The sequence below is a fragment of the Apiotrichum porosum genome, assembly GCF_003942205.1.
Source record: "Apiotrichum porosum strain DSM 27194 chromosome Unknown scaffold_7, whole genome shotgun sequence".
NCBI classification, from domain to species: Eukaryota; Fungi; Basidiomycota; class Tremellomycetes; order Trichosporonales; family Trichosporonaceae; genus Apiotrichum; species Apiotrichum porosum.
In genome coordinates, this window is record NW_021167114.1 from 451,436 (window position 1) to 466,323 (window position 14,888).

General features: G+C 59.8%; 5 protein-coding genes across 5 annotated transcripts; 2 read left to right on the top strand and 3 right to left on the bottom strand.

The window, feature by feature from the left end:
• Positions 1-1,324: 1,324 nt before the first annotated feature.
• Positions 1,325-3,315, bottom strand: TOM70 (TOM (translocase of outer membrane) complex component; the record flags this gene model as incomplete). The annotated part of the gene is made up of 4 exons (XM_028623780.1): positions 1,325-2,490; positions 2,533-2,600; positions 2,638-2,716; positions 2,754-3,315. The coding sequence occupies 4 exons, from the start codon at positions 3,313-3,315 to the stop codon at positions 1,325-1,327; spliced, it is 1,875 nt and encodes a 624-aa protein (XP_028475754.1).
• A 570-nt stretch (positions 3,316-3,885) lies between these two features.
• On the bottom strand, positions 3,886-5,713 carry STL1 (sugar transporter-like protein; the record flags this gene model as incomplete). Its single annotated transcript, XM_028623781.1, has 2 exons — positions 3,886-5,498; positions 5,566-5,713. 2 exons carry the CDS (start codon positions 5,711-5,713, stop codon positions 3,886-3,888), a joined length of 1,761 nt encoding a protein of 586 aa, XP_028475755.1.
• Positions 5,714-9,350: 3,637 nt separating this feature from the next.
• EHS24_008471 (uncharacterized protein) lies at positions 9,351-10,918 on the top strand (the record flags this gene model as incomplete). Its single annotated transcript, XM_028623782.1, has 5 exons — positions 9,351-9,500; positions 9,622-9,821; positions 9,930-10,074; positions 10,216-10,476; positions 10,637-10,918. 5 exons carry the CDS (start codon positions 9,351-9,353, stop codon positions 10,916-10,918), a joined length of 1,038 nt encoding a protein of 345 aa, XP_028475756.1.
• Positions 10,919-11,234: 316 nt separating this feature from the next.
• Positions 11,235-13,240, bottom strand: EHS24_008472 (uncharacterized protein; the record flags this gene model as incomplete). The annotated part of the gene is made up of 3 exons (XM_028623783.1): positions 11,235-12,444; positions 12,483-12,571; positions 12,614-13,240. 3 exons carry the CDS (start codon positions 13,238-13,240, stop codon positions 11,235-11,237), a joined length of 1,926 nt encoding a protein of 641 aa, XP_028475757.1.
• A 389-nt stretch (positions 13,241-13,629) lies between these two features.
• PNO1 (pre-rRNA-processing protein pno1) lies at positions 13,630-14,774 on the top strand (the record flags this gene model as incomplete). Its single annotated transcript, XM_028623784.1, has 6 exons — positions 13,630-14,007; positions 14,045-14,128; positions 14,175-14,274; positions 14,450-14,528; positions 14,584-14,666; positions 14,719-14,774. The coding sequence occupies 6 exons, from the start codon at positions 13,630-13,632 to the stop codon at positions 14,772-14,774; spliced, it is 780 nt and encodes a 259-aa protein (XP_028475758.1).
• Positions 14,775-14,888: the final 114 nt, after the last annotated feature.

Consider the following 14,888-nt stretch of genomic DNA (forward strand, 5'->3'; position numbering starts at 1 on the left):
TTTTCAAGATCACTCGACGTCCTGTCTCAAACTGACACAGGCTGCGCAATTTCTGCCCGTATCCTGTGCAACATTGTCCCAGGAGGCCAGCAACAGCCACATGGCGATGCCTGGCAATCTCGGTGAGTCCTGGGGCGCGACCAAAATGCATGTGCCTCGCCAAAAACGCCGAAAACGCCGGCGCTTCGCACCTTCGCTCGCACCACCGCCGCACTCGCACTCGCGGCATACTTAAGCCTGCGCGCTCGCTATCCATTTCTTCTTCCTTAACACGTGCGGCACGCCTTTGGCTCCTTCCCCGGACTGCTCTGCAGAGTTCCCGAGCGATTCTGCATTGGCAGGTCGCTTGGGATCCACTCTGTGTCGAGCGTCAACCAAGATCAGGCCAGAGTTAAGGTCATCTCAGTCCCCAACGCACACGTCGATGCCTTCCTCCCCTAGTGGGCGGACCAGGCGGCGCGAGCGTGGGGTGGTAGACCGGACATTTTACTACCTCTACATGCAATTTCTGGACTGTTTGGACTATTGGGGAGCGAGTTGCACGGTCGTGAACGAGTACCGAGAGCAGGTGGTCGTTGTTTGTGATCCAGTGAAATTTCGAGATCGCCCACACGGCCTGGGCGGTGACACAGGCACGCGACTGTTTTGCGGTGGCCTCCGCCGAAACGGACACGCTATTTCCGCCTCTACACACTACTGCCGTCACCCAGATTCTTTCCACACGGTTCTTTGTGGATGCCAGCTGCCTGCGCACCGTGTTTTCCCACCCTGCAGTGCTGTCGCCAGCTCCCTGCATACTCAAGGTCCACACGCAAACAAGGGACATCGGACGATCGCCTTGCATCGCAAAAAGGGCACCCAAAATCTGAGCCACTTGCTCACCCTCTCACCCTCTCACCCTCACCTCGGTCCAGGGTAAGCAAGCGCGGTCTCGCGTCAGCCTGCAGCCAGCCGCGAGTGAGTGAGTCTGTACTGCAATGGCGCAACCACCATTCGTGCAAGAGATATGAGAGGTTGCATTTGACATTAGCCGTGGACACCTGCTACACTGTCTGCTGGTCTGCTGCATCATGTTTCAAGGAGGGGGAGGCTTTTTAAACGACGTCGCTCTACGGGCGCGCGTGCGTGATGGGAGGGGGAGTGTGTGTGGGAAAGAGGTATGGGATGTTGACATTGATGGCGGGCCGGGGTGGAGACCGACTCGATCCGATAAACAGATGGAGGCAGGCTGGGGCGGGGTGGAAAACTGGTGTATGACGTGCCCGCGGGTCCAGCTCGCATGCGCCCTGCGCAGGCGTCACGTACGCCAAGTCTGCACAGGCGCTTAGGCGGCCTGGGCAATCTGGCCGAGACGCTCGGCGTACTCGGGGAAGTTCTGGAGGAACGCGGCCTGGGCACGCGAAGCGTGCTCGTAGGTGATGGCGTTGACGAGCTCGCCCTCGGTACGGGCCAGCGTGCCCGACTTCTCGAACCACTGGATGGCAGCCTCGATCTTGCCCTGCTGGAGCGAGAGCTGGGCGAGGGTGGCAACGGCAACGTCGCAGTCGGGGTCGATGGCAAGGGCCTCCTTGCACAGCGACTCGGCGGCGCCAATGTCCTGCTTCCACTGGAAGAGGGCGAGGGCCTTGTTGACGTAAGGGAGAACGTTGCGGGGCTTGCGCGACTTGTCCAGCTCAATCGAACGCTCAAAGCGCTCAACCGACTCCTGGAACTTCTGCTGGTCGAGGAGGATCTCGCCGTAGTAGTTGGAGGGCTCGCCACGGTCGGGGAACTGCTTGAGGATGCGGCGGAAGGCAGCCATCGACTTGGCGACCTCGCCCATCTTGTACTGCGCAACAGCGGCCTGGACGTGGGTGAAGATGAAGGTGTCGTCGAGCTCGATCGACTTCTGGTAGTCGGCAATAGCCTTGTCGTGCTCGCCCATGATGAAGAAGACCTGGCCACGGTGGTAGTAGATGTCGGCGTCGTCAGGGTTGTGACGGATGGCGGTCTCAAAGTCGCCAAAGGCCGAAACGGCGTCGCCGAGCTCCATGTGGACCGAGGCAATCTTGACCCACGACTGCACAAAGTTGGGGACAAGCTCGAGCGACTTCTCGAGGTCGGCCTTGGCGCCAAGCGAGTCACCAATGAGGAACTTGAAGGTACCACGGAGGTTGTAGGCCTCAGCCTGGCCAACCTTCCACGAGATACCCTGCTCAATAGCCTCGTTGGCAAACGAGACGGTGTGGACGTAGTCGGCGGCCTCGAGAGCGTCAAAGGCGAGCATGAGGGTCTGGTCGCCCTGGGTGGGGTTCTCGGGAAGCTCGGGCTTGCTGTGGGGACGGAAAGCAGCGAGGTACGACGAGATGAAGGTGGGCGAGGGGAGCTTGGTCTCGCGCGAGGTAAGGAGGTCCTTGGCGCGGCGGGTGGCAAGCTTCTTCAGACACCTCTCGACGGCAGCGGCGGCCTGCTCGTCCTGGAAGCGCTCAATGATGGTGCACGCGGTGAAGTCTGTATTTACGTTAGCAATCGGCCCTCATGAGCTGCACTCACCCCGCACAGCCTCCTCATCGCGGTCGAGGCGCTCGAGGGCCGTTGCCCTCCTCTTGAGAGCCTTGACGCTGTGGGTTAGCTACCTGTCTTGAACGCTTAGCTTACTAGGTGCGGTCAAGCTTGAGAGCCTCGTCACAGTCCTTGACACAGAGCTCGTACTCGGGAGGAGCGTAGTTGGTGTAGCCTTGGCCGTCAGCTCATTCCAATGTGGTGTAACGTACAGGCAGCACGGTTAGAGTAGAAGACGGCGTCCTTCTTAACCGACACCTCGATGGCCTTGGTGTAGCACTCGACGGCCTTCTTGAACTCCTTCTTGGCGTACAGCTTGTTGCCCCGGTCCTTGAGGGTTGCACCGAGGCTGTTACGGGCAACATCGGGCATCGAGGCAAGACCGGCGGCATCGGGGACACCCTCGAGGTAGTCCTCAGCACCCTCGGTGGCCTTGGGCTTGATCTCCTCGAGGAGGGGACCCTCGGCACCCTCACCCTTGAGGAACTTGTCGTTCTTTTTGGACTTCTTCTTCTTCTTGTTCTTGCTGCTACCAGTGGCGGGGGCAGCACCACCGGCAGCCGCACCCGTTGAGGGGCCGGGGCCGGCCGATCCAGAGCGCGAGTACAGGTAGTAACCGGCACCAGCGGCGGCAGCAACACCCGCGCCGATGAGAATGACCTTTTGGTTGTCCTCGATGAAGCGCTGGGCGCGGTCGAGGAGGCCGGGGGCAGGCGCAATCACGGGGGCGGCCGCAGCAGCCGGAAGGGATGCGAGGGGGGCAACGGGCGCCATTGTCTCGTTGGAGGGATAGGTGTTGAAGATGGCGAAAGACAGTCGTCAAACGTCGCTCGGCTTTTCGGAGACGTCAGTGAAGCGGAGGGAGACTGAGAATTTGGTTCCGCTTGGTCGGCAGGATTCGTTGATCGTTGTGGCGCGGCGGAAGTCGCCGGAGTGGCAGGCCGCGGATCAGGTGTGCAGGTGTGGGGTAGGTTTGGTGAAGAGAGCAGCGAGCAGCGAGCCTGCATGGTAATGCATATTTATACGAAATGCCAGGTGCATGGATACTGAACGTTTATTGCCCCAGGTACCGAGCTGGTTGCACTGATGCGGCGCTTCTCAGTGATCCTCCATCACCAAGGCTCGATCGACTAAGGCCAAAGCCATTCAGGTCCAATCACTGTTCATTGCTTTCACATGTGGACGGCGCATCAGTGGAACGAGCAACAAGGATTGCTTGAGGCATAATAAGATGTATCCATGGCAGAACTCTAGTCTAAGAGTGTATCAATACAGCAGGCGACACCATGTATGGGTGACGAAATTACTTTTTCTTCAAAATGAGGGTCGTTAAAAAGACAGAATCTACTGCTCGAGCTTCTTGTTCTCGCCCTCCTCGATCGACCCGGTGCGGGTCTGGGTGGGGGAAGGAGACGACGAGCGGTCAGACTCAGGGATGCTGGTGTCCATCTGTCCAGCCTCGATGCCGGTGCCGCCGACACCGTGGATGTCATAGCGGTCGGACATGATCTGGATCTGGCTCTGGGTGAGCCTGGGCATAGTCTTGGCGACCTTGGTGACGTTCTCGCCGGTGAAGTGGGCGTGGGCGTAGAGAACGTCAAACTCCTCAAGGGTACGGCCGGTAGTCTCGGGGTAGAAGAAGTAGATGAAGGGCAGGAAGATGACGTTGGCGATGGCGAAGAGGAAGAAGGTCCAGGCGCCAATCGAGGCGGTCATGGTAGGGAGAACCTGGACGACAAGGAAGTTGGAGATCCAGTTGGTCATGGTCGAGACGGCGTTGGCCTGGGTACGGACGGGCATCGAGTTGAGCTCGGCCGGGTAGAGCCAGGGGAGCGGAAGCCAGGTAGCACCAAAGAACGAGATGAAGAGGAAGAGACCGAAAGCGGCACCCTTGGCCACGCCCTTGGGGACCTCGCCGTTCTCGTCCTTGGCCATGAGACAGCCGAAGGTGATGAACATGGCAATAGCCTGACCAAAGGTACCGATGAAGAAGAGACGACGACGACCGACACGCTCGACGAGGAAGAACGAGAGGAGGGCGAAGATCATGTAGATGACCGAGAGGACACCACCGAGAATGAGCGAGAGACGAGTGGGGAGCTTGATCTGGTTCTCGAAAAGAATGGTCGAGTAGTAGATGACGGCGTTGCATCCGCCGAGCTGCTGGAACAGCTGGGTGGAAGCGCCAACCATGGCACGGGTAAAGTGCTGGTTCTTGCCCTGCTTGAGGATCTCGGACTTCTTGCCGGTGGTGACCTGGGCCTCGATAGCCTCGGCCATGCGGGTCTTCTCGGCGACGGCACCGGCATCGGTAGCGGCGTCGCCACGGAGGGCGGCAATGACGCGCTGGGCCTCGGCGTCGTAACCGTGGACGATGAGCCAACGGGGCGACTCGGGGAGGACGAGAACACCGCAAACGAGGACGACGGCGAAGACAATCTGGAAGGCGATGGGGAAACGCCACGAGACCGAGCTGTCGATGTACGAGAGACCAAAGTCGATCCAGTAGGCAATGACAGTGCCGACCGCGACGGTCGAGGCCTCCATACAGATAAGGAAACCACGGTTGTGGGCCTTGGAGGTCTCGGCAATCCACGAGGGGATGGTGGCAGTGTTGGCACCGTTGCCAAGACCAGTGATAACACGCCCGATGATGAACTGGACAAAGCCGCCAACAGAGCCCTTGCGCTCAACGGCGCCGGGGCCAAAGGCAGTGACGGTGATGATGGTTCCGATAATCATGACGACGGCGCCAAGCAGCATCATGCGGCGACGACCAAACTTCTCGCCGACAAAGTAGGCGAACAGGGCACCAAAGAAGCAGCCGACCTCGTAACACGAGGTGACGGAGCCCTGGACGGTACCGGTGTGGACGTCGGATGCTGACGACTGCTTGGTGGCGGGGAACTCGGTGTTGAACTGGTGCGAGGCAATAATACCCGACATGAGACCTTGGTCTGGTAACGAGTCAGTGGCGCTCTTCTCTCTCAAAACAGCATCTTGAAGACGCGTCGAGGAACTCACCATAACCGAAGAGGGCAAAGCCACAGGTGCCGATAGCGACAACGGCGGCGAGGAGGGACTGGCCATTAAGGCCAGCATACTTGACTGGGCCACCCTGCTGGAGGAGGGCCACTGAGCGATCGTTATTTTGGTTGATGAAGGCGGGCATCGCGATGGATGAGGAGGTGTACAAGTTCAACAAGATGCGGGGGGCTGCGACCTCTTTTATACATCGTCTTGTCAGAATCCTGCCTACCCCGCTCGATGGAAGAAGAGCCCAGCAGCACACCGTTCTCCCCCAACCCCCGCTGCTGCTGTCCACCCCACTTCCCCTCGTTACCCCTCATCCCTCTGACCCTACTCGCCCCGCCCCCGCCCCCAGGTGAGCGCGCGGTGTCTGCGTCACTGGCTCACGCTTTGTGTGTACTGCGGCCCTCCGGACGGAGAGCGCTGCCACCCCGATAGCGAACCAGAAATCGAAGTTTTTGAACACACACGACCATCCCCGCACCCGTAGCGCAGGTGGTGTCAGGAATGAGGCATGCCAAGAGAGGTTAGTAGAGTGTCCACTTTCGCTGGGTCACCCCTGACCGCGATCAGGGCGGGGGGGATTTGCTATCGAGGGGGGAGGGAGCGTATAGAGACGGGGTTGTTGCGGAACGCTGCAAAGGTCGGCGTGGTGGGTGGGGGGGTGGGTTGACGGAGTGATGGCTGCCACCAGGCGTGGCAGCAGAGGTCCTTTGTGGCGGAGTAATTTTTTGGCACTGCCAGCCGGCGGTAATTGAGAGCATGTGTTGGCCCTGAAATATTATAACATGTGCTCAATCATATGTTCAATAGACATTTTGCAGTCGGACGACACACCTGCATCAACATCCCGTCCCGCCGGTCGTCGTCGAGCCCGCAGTACAACCGTCAACTGCGTCACGCGGTCAACCAGCCCTGGCCTAACCTTCGGGGTCCTAAAAAGTTCCCTACAACGCCGACACGTCATAGCAACCGAGAGTTTTCGAGCTCGCAACCGTGCCGGAAAGTTGCCGCTCGCTGAACAGATAGGTGCACGTCGGGCAGACACCTCATTCCTCCCACCTCGCCGGCCTTTTTTTCAGTCTACCCTGCACTGCTGTTGTTGTTGTCCACCCCCTTCTGAAACTGGCATGTGTTACCAGGGCTCACGTCCAAGCTTTCCGTGTATACCGGACGGGATCCGTGCGATCCGTGCCAAGACTGTGGGAACACAAGGTGATGGTGGTGTGCATGTGGGGGAGGCTTGCGTCGTTGCGGATTGTGGAAACACGACGAGAAGCTTGGGTCAGGACCAGGACCATGCCGTCTGTTGTTGATGTTGCTGCTAGCGGGTACCACACACAAGTGCTGAAATGCACAACCTGCGCATCTCCACCCCTACCTGTCCATCCCCGTAATCCTTGCCTCCCCGCGCCCCCCGAATGAAGGAAGAATAGGCCTCGGACGAGTTGTAGAGCAGACGCATGTCAGAGCGCGAAGCATGACATCACACAGCCACACTGTGTTCAGTCGGACCCTCTCGCCGTCCCAGCGCCACCCCTCAAAGCCACCGTATCCTTGTCTCCTGAGCTACCGGACACCTCCACACCCCATATCTGGCGCTTGTTGAACTCTGTGTTTAGCATTCTACCGGCGCCGGCAGTCCGTCGTGTGCCAAACTGGGACTCTTGAGTGTCCACGTCGCCGGCACGGACCGGGCCGCTGGGCCGTTCTATCACGCATCGGTTTATCGTCCTGTGGACGTCCGAGTACCACCGACGATTAGAAGCACAAGTGACCAGAGCGGCATCCAGATATCCAGCGTGGTACGCGCATGTGCTGCGGCGGATGTCTGGGAAGGGCACGTTGTGCTTGGCACTCTGGTGTTGTTGTCGTCAAGCACATCCAGCTGGCATGGTTCAGGAAAAAAAGTGCGAGATATAGCCATATGGACAAGTACCGGCGAACAACAACACGTGTTACACGCTCTGTGTTTCACGAGCGTCTGGAGGAACGGGACCTGGGCACAGTGTGAACAAGTGAAGACAACGATAGGAACGGATACCCGCTCGCTTGGTCTGGCACAATGTTCAGGTGGCCAGGTGGGGGTGGCTTTTGATCACAACGTGAACATGAGGCGGCGTCGGTAGATGCTCGCCATTCCATTTGTGGCTGGGGGTACTGCATTCAAAGACGTGTGTATGCCTTGCGAGTGCTCTGTCGTTCCAACTCCATTAAGCCACTTCTCGTTGGACAGCCGTGCGATCTAATCATCGGATACTCGTCTTGTACTTCCGCCACATGTCTGAGCATGGACCTAGTTGAGTGGCACGAGAGGGGGCAGGGGGAGTCATGTCACATTTCCAATGTATCACATGTCCACCACTACTGTGGTTAAGCTCGCCCCCCCTTCTTGTCGGACGTTTGACGGTGGGACGGAGCAGTGGGTTGTTGCAAGGACCCCCGTTCTGAAACCTGCCTGATGCTAGGAACAGCGCACCAAGCGCATGTGGCCTCTAAGCCGCTGCGCAACCTGCAACCTGCAGTGAACGGGGTGAACGCCGAACCCCACGTGAGTGAGCACGCGCCAGAACCCTGTCTGTGCACGCAGTCGACCCCAAAAAGCAAAATAAAGAAAAAAAGAAACGAAAAATAAAACACCGCGTGGGCCGTAAGCCGGAGTTTGCTGAGGGAAGGGTGCGGCGGCCAACGGGTCCAATCGGCCGATCGGACCGGTGAGCATTCCCCAGGTCGGCAGACTTGGTAAGACGTGTTCAATTGACCATGATCTGACCAGTACGATCAATAATGATCAGTAGTGATCAGTGATGGAGCATGTCTCAGCTCCACCCCGCGGTATGCTGAACGGAGGGTGGTGACGTGCGGGCTGCAGTAATGTCTTGGCTGACACGGTACACAGAAATGATCCCCCGTGCGGGGCAATGGGATCGACGCCGCCACACCTCACTAAGGCCACCCAGGCGGAGGCAGTTAATTTTGCGACGTGGCTCAATATGCGTTGCTCAGCTCACCAAAGCGGCACGTCCCAAAACCACCGACTGCCTGGAATCACGCTCTCCTGACGTCACCATGTTCGCCCGCCACGGTCAGCTGGGCACACCAGTGCCTTTCTCGCGGTGTGGGATTTCTCTCAGCGATCCGCAATCTCCAGCCATACGCCTGTTCTTTTCGAGAGCAGTTCAAGTTCCAGGCGCCGGTTGTCGGCTTGTTCTGGATGGCGGCCGCGCTGTCATCAAGCACAAGGGTCGGTGTTCAACCTGATTAAGCAGAAAGATATGGGGCGCGGGTAGGTTGTGGGCCGGCTGGCGGTCGGCCAAGGCCGACACCGCCACGATATACAGGCCGTCGGTGTCACCTGTCAGCGTGCGGCACATGCGGGCCGGCCAACTTTTTGGAACGCCAGCGAACACGGAACAAGCATTGACGAACACGGCCAGTAGCAGTGTGGAACCGCTTACTACAAGCACCCGCCTGGCTGCGAAAGGGGGAGGTATCGTCCCGGACATGCCAGACATGTGTCCGTCGTACCCTCTCTTTACACGTGAGGAGCAAGGGCCTACCGGCCTCTACCGGCCTCTACAGGCCTAAAATGCAAAAGCCTCCCATTGCCGCATGAGACGCGCGCCACAAATGCACAAATGTCGGGCACCCGGCTATCGACCGGCCGGCGACGACGAGCCACGAGCGCACCGCGTTTTGCCAGCCTCTCTGTATAGAAAGTGTGTGACGCAACCACATGCTCTGATCCCATCGCATTCTTCTCACACACTCTAACAGCAATGACCCTCCCCAGCAACAACAAGCGCATCCTGCTCGCCAAGCGTCCCGAGCGCGGCCCCATCAACCAGGGCACGTTCAGGAAGGACGCTACCCCGCTCAAGACGCCCGGCGATGGCGAGGTCGTGATCAAGATCGAGCTGCTTAGCACTGTGAGTTGCGTCCGCGTGCCGTGGCCGGAGACGTGGTGTACGCGCGCGTGACAGCTGGTTGTGTCGTCGCCTCCCAGCCACCTGTGTAGCAATCACGTTCGCGACGTAGACTGACCCCCAGGACGCCGCCATGCGCATGTGGCTCGTCGACACCCCCTCGTACATCCCCCCCGTCAAGGTGGGCGAGTGCATGCGCGCCCAGGGCCTCGGCCGCGTCGTCGAGTCGCGCTCCGACCGCCTCAAGGTCGGCGACCTCGTGTCCGGCACCCTCGGATGGCAGGAGTACTGGGTCGGCCCTGCGCGTGTGCTTGAGAAGCTCGAGTGAGTGTGGAACGGCAGTGCAACTGTGGCACGATGCGGCCAGCTGCAGCTGCAGCTGCGTGCGAGTTGTTGTTATCCGTGGGACGTGGGCGTTGGCTGACGGTGCAGGACCCCTGAGGGTGGACGCGAGATTGACCACCTCGGCTTCCTGGGTATCTCGGGCATGACTGCGTACTTTGGCATGTTCGACGTTGGCCGCCTCAAGGGCGGCGAGACCGTGTGCATTACTGGTGCGGCTGGATCCGTCGGTTTGGTGAGTGCAGCAGAAAGACGAGAAGGGAAAGAAACGGAAACCAGCTGCGGCGAGTTTGTCACTGAAGCTGCACCGACCGTTCTGTTTCCTCCTTTCTATCGACGGACGACCTTGCCGTCCCTCGCTGACACCACTCTCCAGATCGCCACGCAGATTGCCCTCGCGCACAAGAACTGCAAGGTCATCGCCATTGTCGGCAGCCAGGAGAAGGTCGACCTCCTCGCCAAGATGGGCGTCCACTACCCGCTCAACTACAAGGTGCCCGGCTTTGCCGGCCGCCTGCGCGCCGCCGGTGGCATCGACGTCGTGTTCGAGAACGTCGGTGGCGAGATCCTCGACCTCCTCCTCGCCCAGATCCGCCCACACGGCCGTATCGCGCTCTGCGGTGCCATCTCGCAGTATGTGAGTAGAACAAGATGCGGGTGGGGGTGGCAGTTGGGTGTGGCAGTGGGCTTCGTGCCCGTTGCTGCCACTATGCCACTGTACCCCCCGTCCGCGCGCTGCCGATCAAAACCCCCAGCCCTTCGATTACACGCGCAGAACGCAGCTGACACGGGTCCAGAACACCACCAAGCCCTACGGCGTGCGCCTCACCCCGCAGCTCATCACCATGAAGGCCAAGATGGAGGGCTTTATCGCGTTCGACTACGAGAAGCGCTACCCCGAGGCCCGCGTGTACCTCGCCGACCTGGCCAAGCGCGGTCTGCTCAAGTACGACTACCACATTGTCCAGGGCGGCCTGGACGGCTGTGTGCCCAGCCTGATCGACCTGTTTGCGGGCAACAACGTCGGCAAGACCGTGGTGCAGTTCCCCGAGGTCGAGGAGAGGAACACCAAGCTCTAAGCTGAGGGAGCAGAGGCGCAGAGGGGCTGGGCTGGGGCGGTGACAAGAGTGAAGTTGGGAGAGAGGGAGCGACTACGGACGACCAGAAATGTACAGCCGTTAAATTGTCCCGGCTGGGTGCACGTGCAGCTAGCTAACGCGCAGTGACAATCTCATGATAAGTACAGGTATGCATATGGTGTGGACATTGTGCTGTTTGTGATTGTACAGAAGGGGCACAGCCGTGGTTGAATGGGGGTCTTATGGGGGTCTTGAGGGAGTTGGACATGACACAGGTGACGTTTGGGTCGGGAAATTGAGGTATTGAACGCTATGCTTAATCTTCATCGTCAGACTCGACGATACGGCGGCGGCGGCGCGAAGCAGTAGTCGCAGAGGCGGGCTCGGGCTGAGGCTCGGGCTCGGGCACAGCTGGAGCACCAGGGCCGGCGCCAAAGCGAGCGGCACGGCGCGCACGCAGCTCGTCAATGGCGGGGGCGTCGTCATCGCCGTCGACCACACCGTTCACCTCGGCTTCAGAGTCCTCGTCAGCCGAGAGCATCTCCACGCTACCATCGGAGATGAAGGACGACTCGTACTCCTCCTCCTCGTCGAGGTCCAAGTCGTCGTCGTCGGCGGCGGTAACGTCGTTGCGGCGGGCCAAGGTGGGCGTGCGGCTTCGGCCGTGCGGGGAGCGCTCAGAGTCAGAGTCAGAGTCCGAGTCGTAGTTCGAGGACAAAACTGGGGGCGGGAGGTTCGCGAAGGGGCGACCAGCGAGCCTGTCCCGGTGGAGGTCATCTACGTCGCTATCACCGGCGCTGCCACTGTCGTCGTCGTCGCGATCCAGGTTGAAGCGACCAGGAAGAGGACCATCAAGGTCCTCTCCAGACTCGTCTCCAGATCCGTCATCGCCAGACTCGTCGGCAATGTCGTCGAGGAATGAAGGCATGGCAGGTGGCTGCGATGGAGAAAAGGTACGACGGACGTCACGCGCACGCTCGGGCGGGGTGGCACCGCGGCGAGGAGGAAGCCCCAGAGCGTTGCGTGCAGCATTGAGAACGAGGTCATCGTCATCGTCCGAGTCGAGAAACTCGATAATGCTCCCGGCCTCGCTGTCCGTGTCCTCAGACTCTGCGTCAAGGTCCTCCCCGTCGCTGTCGTCGTCGTCGTCGGACGAGAACTCTGCTCCGCACGAGTTACACTGGCCAAACGCAACCTCGCCGAGACAGCATGGGCAGCGGTCAATGTTGTCGCTGGGATCGTCGAGGACATAGCCGGTGACGTCGCGAGGGAACGTGAGCCTCCAGGGGTCCTCGTCGCGCTCGGGAGTTGGGTGCGCAATGCCAAGCGTATCGATGACGGACTGGAGGGCAAACATGCGCACAGGACGACGGTAGATTGGCTCGCGACACATGTGGCACACTTTTGTGCGGTACGTAAGGTCTTGGTTGGGGAAAACCTCGTGAATGTTTTCGGAACGGTACGCGTTTGCCGAGCGGAACCACTGGACAAGACACTTGCGGCAGGCGGTGTGACCGCACGTAAGGCTGGATCGTCAGCGACCGGTTTGCGGTACACAACTCACGCATGGGGATCGTCAAGAGGCTCAAAACAAACGCCACACGACACTGTCTCCTTGACCTTGTCGAGGTGCGCGGTCTGGTCGGCAAGGAGCTGCAACTGTCAGCACGAGAACTATAAGTTGAGGTGACGCACCTTGGTCGTGGTGGACATGGCGGTCTCCATTTCAGTCTTCATCAGGGCCATCTCTGCCCTCACAGCTTGAACCTGGTTCTGGGATTGAAGTTGCGAAGCGGTCTTGAACATGTGCATGGCCTCGTTGATAGAAGACACCTGGTCCCGAGCAGCCTGCAGCAAGGCTTTGAGCTCGGCGACCTCGTCTTTGAGGAAGGGCTTCCCGGATTTGGAGTCTGAGGCGGCGATAGAAGAGTCTCGGGAGCTTGACGACGCCCCGTTGGTCATGGGGGCGGCGATCTCGTCCGTCACGTCGTCCTGGCCGTTGGGGTGGTGCGACTGCGAGTTGGCGTCCACAGCGGTGTCGTCGGAGGACGCTGGGGGCTGCGCGGAGGCGGCAGAGGCAGGAGCCGCGTCACCAGTCTGCTTGGGCTTGCTGCTGGGACGGTTCTTCCTCTTCCTCTTGCCGCTTCCTCCCTCGTTGCCGTTGCCGTTGGACATGTCCGTGCTCGTTGAGGGCGCGTCAGCAGTGGGTGAAGCGGTCGCGGAGGCCGGGCGGGGCTTGTCGTCCACATGGTAAGGGTGTTGAGGGTGGCTCTGCTTTCCGCCCACGCGCGCTGCCCCGTTCTTGGCCTTGTGCTTGGGCATTGTGTGTGGGAGGGTGAGATGAGAGAGACGAGGTGAATGGTGAGGATGCAAAAGTTGTGGGATGGAGGAGAGGGACAAGTCGAGTGGCAATCAGCGCATCCAGGCACACACACACGCACAAGACATGGGCGACGCGCCCAACCGGGGTCTAAACGGGGGGACCATATACAAGTTTACCGGTTCGACACCGGCTGGGTGGCAAAAATCCTTCTCAGCACGGGCGGTTCTCAGGGTCTGCTCGCGTGGTCGCCGTCAAAAGTTGCTTCACCACCGCCCGCTCCCACTCTGGGCCCTCCGCTGCTGCTGCATCCACCACCATCTGTTGTATCAACCACACCCCCGTCTTGTGCGCATTCACATCCACAACCAAAAACACACCACTCCCCACCATGGCCCACAAGTCCCATCGCCAAAAGGCCCTCCAGGCCCAGCTCGAGGGTCCCCGCGAGATCTCGGTCGTCAAGCCCAAAAAGGTCAAGGCCCTCCCCGTCGCGGCCGCCTCGATGGACATCGACGACGACGAGGGGGTCGTCATCGCTCAGTCTGGTTCGGCATCCGCTGAGGCCTCGGCCTCGTCTTCGGGCTTTGCTCCCCTGTCTGCTGCTGAGCAGAGCTCGGTGCTCAAGAACGAGTTCCGTCGCGTCCCCATCCCCCCACACCGCATGACCCCGCTCAAGCGCGAGTGGGTCAACCTCTACACCCCCATGGTCGAGATGCTCGGTCTCCAGGTCCGCATGAACGTCAAGCGCAGGGCCGTTGAGATCAAGGTGGGTCGCGTGTGCAGGTGCATCGCTAACCCATCAGTCGTCGGGCCACACTGTCGACTCGGGCGCCGTCCAGAAGGGTGCCGACTTTGTCAAGGCCTTCGCTCTTGGCTTTGACGTCAACGTGAGTGGCCAGCTACCATGTGTAGACGTTCAGCTGACTGGTTCAGGACGCCATTGCTCTCCTCCGTCTCGACGACCTGTACCTCGACTCGTTCGAGGTCAAGGACGTCAAGACTCTTCACGGCGACCACATGTCGCGTGCCATCGGTGAGTGTCAATGACGCACGGGTCGCGCAGCTGGCCGTCTAGGATGGTAGAGGCGTAATACCAAGGCTGCTGTGTGTTTCTCAGACAGCAGTCCGTCGTACCCTACACGCCATCCTGGCAACAGCTTGCTGGCAAGAGGCTGCTTCGCCAGCCAACACCAGCTAACTCTACCCAGGTCGTATTGCCGGTGAGGGCGGCAAGGTCAAGTTCACCATTGAGAACGCGAGCAGGACACGTATTGTTCTTGCCGAGACGTAAGTCATGGGCAAAGGTCAAGACAAAAAGACAGAATGCTGACAATAATCTCAGCCAGATCCACATTCTCGGCTCGGTGCAGAACATCAAGATTGCGCGTGACGCCATTGTGTCACTCATTCTCGGTTCTCCTCCTGGTGAGCAGCTACCCACTCCTGCCTGACGAGCCCCAGCTGACACACTCTCTAGGCAAGGTGTACGCGCACCTGAAGACCGTCGGCGCGCGTATGAAGCAGCGTTTCTGAGCGAGGGGGATGATCGTCTTAGAGCTACAAGTCTTGCGGGGCGTTATACATTTTGTTGTGCATGGATACCCATTCGGATAACTGCGGGGTGTATGCTGGAGTGTGTATACAGCA